Below are 5,863 nucleotides of genomic sequence, written 5' to 3'. Positions count from 1 at the left end.
TCTGTATCCATCTGGGCCCACACCCCCCTCTACCAACACCCACAGCACCCCCACCAGAGGTGAAATAACTCAAGGCAGAAAAGGGACAAGTGGATCCTAGTGGGAACCAAAGACCCCACTGCCCCTCATAGCTCAGGGACCCCCATTCTGCCCCCTCTTTGTCTTAACCTCAGATTTATGATGGGGATTGGAGGCTTCTAGGGCTCTTTAAACCCACCTTTAGAGAAAAGAAGTGGGGAAGGAAACATTTAAGTGCTCACTATGGTTCCGGCATTATCTCACTTGATAATTGTTATTAATGAGAAAGGAGTAGGTAATGTGCTTCTATATCTGATAAAATGATCCATCCTCTTATTTTAAAAAAATTCCAGCCATTTAGGAAAAGGCCAGGATCCAGAAGTCACTGTCTCCTGACTTTCCCAGAGCTATTTCTCTACACCTCACACCCAGACCTCCCTATTTCCCTCCAGGACTGGCTGAGAAGAGGAAGAGTGAGGTCTGATTTAGAAACAGCTTATGAGCCCCTTCATGCCCTTACATGGAGACAGGAAGCTTTGTGTTTGTTTTTTTCTTTTAAAAAAAACCAAAACAATGTTTTATTAAAACATCCACAATGTTCTGTATAAATATAAAGTGCTAATTTTCCAAGCCCACCCACAGGGCTTGTGGGCTTGGGGGGAAGTGGGGGAGGTGGCAGAGGGGGGAGCAGTAAATGTCAGTTGGACATAAATAGTTTTCCAGTACACACACATACACACACACACACACACACACACATGCTGTATTGCTTTCCTGCGAAAGGAAGATGCTGGTGATAGAGCATATTAGTCCACTGAGTCATCCAGCACTCCCTGGATCCTCTGTAATCATTATAAGCTAGGCTCATCTTCAGGGCTCTCTGAGCCTGGGCAGGCCCTTCCCCCTGACCCAGCCCCTATCCCCAGGGCAGCCAGGTTTTCACAGCACAGGTTTCAGAGTTAGGTGCCCCAGTGCTTGGGCTTGGGGAAACCCAAGTTGGAGAACAGTAGTGAGTGGGAGGACTGACTGGGGGGAAGGAGACTGGGAATTTTGGCAGTTGACCCCAAAACCAGGGTCAGGGGCCAGAAAGGCAGGAAGAAATGGATGTGTGTGGGGGGCCCAATTAATTTCTGCCTGTTGAGGAGGGGGAAAGGGGGAATAGAGAAGATCTAGTATTCATCTCCATCCCTTCATTAATGGGGAGGGTCTGACCTCACCCCCAGAGCAGAAGAGCACCAAATCAGGACACCCAGCATGATGTCTTTCTTTGTGTTCTTTCCCCTCCCACTGGTACCATTCACAACTCAGGGAGGCAGCTTTCCAGAGAAAGAGTACCCAGAAAAGGGAAGACAGAGAGAATCAGTTCTCTCAGCTTGCCCTGCTCTCCACCACTCAAGCAAGGCTTTTTCCAATGAACTAGAAAGTCCTTAGTGGCAGGAGCCAGAGAAGAATCCTTTCACAGAGAGCGACAGGACTACTCCCACATTTGAGCTGACAGTCTAGAGGGTTCCAGGGGTTAGGTGAGGCAGGAATGGCACCTCCTCTCCTAGTGGCAGAGCACTTGGGTTTCGAACTGCAGAAGCTGTCCCATGAAACCAAAATTGGGGGAGATGACCCCACGACGCTGTTTGACAAAGTCAAAGGCCTCCTCCAATTTCACCCTTCGGCTCTGCATCAGGTACGCTAGGCAGATGGTGGCTGAGCGTGAGATGCCTGCCTGGCAGTGTACCAGGACTCTTCCCCCAGAATTCTTCACTGAGTCTGCACAGGAGGAGAAAGGGGTAGTCAGAAGGCTGGGAAAGAGAGGAAGTTAAACTTCTACTCCTAGGCACTTTCCTTGTTCCAGGGGTCCATTCTCCACCCCACCCCACCAGCACCAGGTTTGCTTCTCAAACCACCTTTCTCATAACCTGTGTATGCCATGACTACTCTGAGCACAATCCTAGAGAATGCCCCCTCTAGATGGAGGGTTGAGTAGGAGGGCAATAATCTGCATACACACACACACACACACACACACACACACAAACACACACACACCCTCAGCCTATGTGTTAAATCCCTAAACCCAGCTTCTTAACTTGATTCTCAACAAAGGATCTCCAAAGATGAAAGCTTCTTACCAATGAAGCCAATGGCCTCCTGGAACCACACACTGATTTCAACCATCTGGTTGTCTTCTACAGGAATACTTTTGTAGCGGAAAAGGCCTTCAAAGTGGTTTGGACAACTGGCGGAAACATTGAGCACAGCTGTGATGCCCAGAGCCTGAAGCCCCTCCAGGTCTGAAGAATGGTTGCAACTGCCCAAGTAGAGGAAGGGCAAGATCTCCACAGGGCCACCCTGAGGAAAAAAGAAAAGAGCTGGTGAGATCCCTGGCTCAGCCCCACTGTCACACAGACCCTTCTGAGTAGCCCATCTGGATGCTCCACTAGAAAACAATTCCCCGACCTAATCTGTTGCCCTGAAGTTCTCAGAGAATTTAGGACAGAAACACATCCCCAGAGGGGCAAACTTAGCCTGAAGAGGAGTATGCGTCAGTCTTACATAATAATGTCAGCCCTCACATAATAATATGAGTGTTGCATATAATAAAGTCTGAATGATCTCATCTAGACCTATAATAAGCACATACACATACGCACATACATAGACACACACATACACACACACACACACACACACACACATACATAAAGGATCATAGGATTCAAAGCTGGAAAGTATCCTAGGGATCATTTAGCCCAACCTTCCCATTTAACTGATGAAGAAATAGGGGCCCAGAAGTGAGGAGACTCACCAGAGGGGAAGCATAGAGGTAGCAAGTAGCAGAAACGGGATTGGAACCTATGCCCTCTCACTCCAAATTCAGTGTTCCTTCCACTAACTGCACTATGTTGTGTTGCATAGATGGATGAATCACATAAATATCGTATATCCTAGGGGCAGCTAAGTGGCACAGTGGATAGAGCACCAGCCATGGAGTCAGGAGGACCTGAGTTCAAATCCAGCCTCAGACACTTGACACTTACTAGCTGTATGACCCTGGGCAAGTCACTTAACCCCGATTGCCTAGCCCCCCCCAAAAAAAGCAAAAAAAATCACATATCCAGGACAATTCAATCCAAAAAACATTTATGAAAAGTGTAAGAACTGTGATAAGAACTTGGAACACAAAAAATAATGAAGTCTGCTCTCATTGTAGTGAGGGAGATACAAATGTAGACAGGTAAGCAAATACAAAATAATGCACAGTTGTTTTTGCCCCCGCCCCCTCAAAAAAAACAGAGTATGCTTCTAATTGGAAAGTTAAAGGTAGTGATGAGAAAATACTTCAGGTAAGAGGTGGCACCTGAGTTATGTTTTGAATCCATTTATATATGCACATATATAAACACACATCTACATAAGCACTCTCACACACACATATACGCACACACACAATCTCAGTCTCTTTACTTCAGTTTACAGCCCTCCCAGAAAGAATTTCACGTTTGGAAGGAATCTCCCAACCCCTGAGATGCAAGTGTCTCTAAAGTACATGGTACTGTAAGGACCCCAGATCAACCCAAAGCCTCCATTGGGTGTCACTCACCTGGTCGTACAAAGGGGCCCCAGTGCCTGTACGGCTGCTCTCTGGCTCAGTCACAGGTGGGGGCAAAGCTGGGGCAGGAGGTTCTGAGCATAGATCTGGGAAACTGGCTTGGAAGCCTTCGAAGCCTCCTGTAAAGAGAACAATGGAGGAGAGACATGAACAGGGGATACAGAAACTATGGGGCACGTCAGGACCGGGCAGGGGTAGGAACACATGATGCTTGTGTGAGAGAAGCTGTGGAGCCCCGGGCACGAGGCTGTGTGTCATTGAATCACAGGACTTAGAGCTGGAAGAGACCTTAGAAATCATCTAGTCCTAACCCTCGCAAAGTGAAATTACTTGCCCAAGTTCGCAAAGGAAATAAGTACCAGAGCAGGTATTCTAGACTCAGGTCTCCCCATTCCAAACCCACTGTTTTTCCCCTACGTTCCTCTCCTGGGACAGTGGTTAAGTAGTCAAATACAAGCAGAGACTTCGGAGAACAGGAAAGCTATTGCACTTACCTTGGAGAAAGCAGACAGCAGTGGGTCTAGCTCGAGTCTCCTGTAGCAAGGCAGTGAGCAGCATCCGAGGTAGACTGTCGGACCGGAGCTCCGCCACAGAGCCACTAGCTTCATCCAGCACCACCACTCGGGACAGCTCCCCCTGACTCAGCCGACCCAGCAAGGTCCGGTCGGGGATCAGCCAGTCCAGATGAACTCCGGCAGCCCCCCGGGACCTCCTGCGCAACAAGGCGTTCCAGTGCACAGGCCGGGCTTCCAGAACGTGACTCTGACAGAAGGCCAGGAAGGGCCGGCAGTCCAACAGTAGAGTCCTGTCCACCTCGCGAGGATCCCCCAGCAACCCCCGAAGCTCCTGGCTTTCCATGGGCAGCACTTCCTCCATCACCATGTTAGTTCCTGAAAAGGGCAGAGGAAAAAGATCCTGCCTTGTTGGGGGAGTCACAACCAAACACGCAAGAAGTGGGTAATGAGAGAAACTCCAGTCTCTGGTCCGCTCAGAATTCTCAGACCCCACTCCTTTTTCCGCTCCACTCACTAGGGCTGCTACCAAGCGTCTGATCTCTGAGCTCCTCTGAGCAATTAAATACCAGTCAGGCCCGCCCCCGAGTTGCCTTACAAGGGCAGTCTCAGCAGAAGAGGAACTCTCTTTTAGGACGGCTTTCTCACGTGTGGCTTTAGACAAGGCCGGCCCCGCCCCCAGAGGACTAGGGGAAAGGCCAGGGAAGTGCAGCTAGTGATGTTAAGTGGGGGAGGAGGCATGTGAAGAAGGGGGAGAGAGATTCATCATCTTCTGGGAAGGAGTGAGTACCAGTAATCTAGAAGATCCCCCAGCCCGATCCCCAAGTGAATTCAGGGAATCACAGAAGTCAGAACTGAAAGGGACCTTAAAGAGATCAGCTATTCTGGCCCCCTTTGTTTTACAGGGCCTGGAGAAGGGGAAAAGGCTTACCCAAGAGCCCCCACAGCAAAGAAGCGGCAGTCAGGATTCCAGCCCTCATCGTTTGAAAAGTCCAAGCTCTTTACTGAACCACAAATTATATATTCTAGAGTCCTAAAAAGTCCCCTAACAAATGATATGTTTTCAGGCCTTCTCTTATATCAAAATCGAATCCAACAAGCATTTATTAAGCACCTACTATTGCAAGATACTGGGAATACAAACACCAAAAAAAAAAAAAAAAAAATAGTCTCTTCCCTGGGACTTTTCTATAGGGATCCGTACCTAATAATTCCCAGACGTCTACAGACACACAAACACACACACACACACACACACACACTCACATACACACCAGCTTTCCTTTGTCTTCTGCATCTGCTCAGGCCCCATCTAATCAAAGAAGCAGATCAATCAGGGCATCTTACAGCACTTATGATATTGAAAGAAACCTTAGAGATTGTTTAATTCAATTATTTTGTCTTTAAAAGGAGCAAACTAAAGGCCAGAGAGATGAAATTATTTTAAAAGTCACATCACCAGTTAACTTAGCTGTCCCAAGCTCCGAAGAAGTCCTGAAAGTTTGGCTTCCCAAAGCTACATGTGATCTACTCAGGCATTTGCCATTCTCTGAAATACCTCAGCTGCCTTTCCCTCTCCCCCCAGAAGCTGCCACCTGCTAAAAGTCTCATTCCCCTATTCCTGCAAGGCCTCTTTCCTCCAGACGCTACTTCTTGTGTCTTATACCTTCTTCTTCTCCTCCTCCAGTCTGGTTTGGGATTTCTTTTTTCTGAGAAAATGGAACATAAA

The 5,863-nt window shown here is 48.1% G+C and overlaps 1 protein-coding gene across 1 annotated transcript; it reads right to left on the bottom strand.

The window, feature by feature from the left end:
* Positions 1 to 581: 581 nt before the first annotated feature.
* Positions 582 to 4,684, bottom strand: DUSP2 (dual specificity phosphatase 2). Its single transcript, XM_027853778.1, has 4 exons — positions 4,117 to 4,684; positions 3,614 to 3,741; positions 2,142 to 2,361; positions 582 to 1,779 (listed from the first exon to the last, which is right to left on the bottom strand). The coding sequence occupies exons 1-4, from the start codon at positions 4,502 to 4,504 to the stop codon at positions 1,565 to 1,567; spliced, it is 951 nt and encodes a 316-aa protein (XP_027709579.1). The 5' UTR covers positions 4,505 to 4,684; the 3' UTR covers positions 582 to 1,564.
* Between the last annotated feature and the right edge of the window lie 1,179 nt (positions 4,685 to 5,863).

Source organism: Vombatus ursinus, unplaced genomic scaffold, assembly GCF_900497805.2.
Source record: "Vombatus ursinus unplaced genomic scaffold, bare-nosed wombat genome assembly UNPS02010219.1, whole genome shotgun sequence".
NCBI classification, from domain to species: Eukaryota; Metazoa; Chordata; class Mammalia; order Diprotodontia; family Vombatidae; genus Vombatus; species Vombatus ursinus.
This window is presented reverse-complemented; position numbering and strand designations above follow the sequence as displayed.

What these genes read in the sequence shown, in the direction of transcription:
- DUSP2 (XM_027853778.1), bottom strand. Translation starts at nt 4,504, where the DNA reads ATGGTGATGGAGGAAGTGCTGCCCATGGAAAGCCAGGAGCTTCGGGGG. An exon ending in TGCTGTCTGCTTTCTCCAAG is followed by an intron (nt 3,742 to 4,116) that starts GTAAGTGCAATA and finishes TTCTCTTTACAG; the next exon opens with GAGGCTTCGAAGGCTTCCAA. An exon ending in GGAGGCCATTGGCTTCATTG is followed by an intron (nt 1,780 to 2,141) that starts GTAAGAAGCTTT and finishes CCTCCTGTGCAG; the next exon opens with ACTCAGTGAAGAATTCTGGG.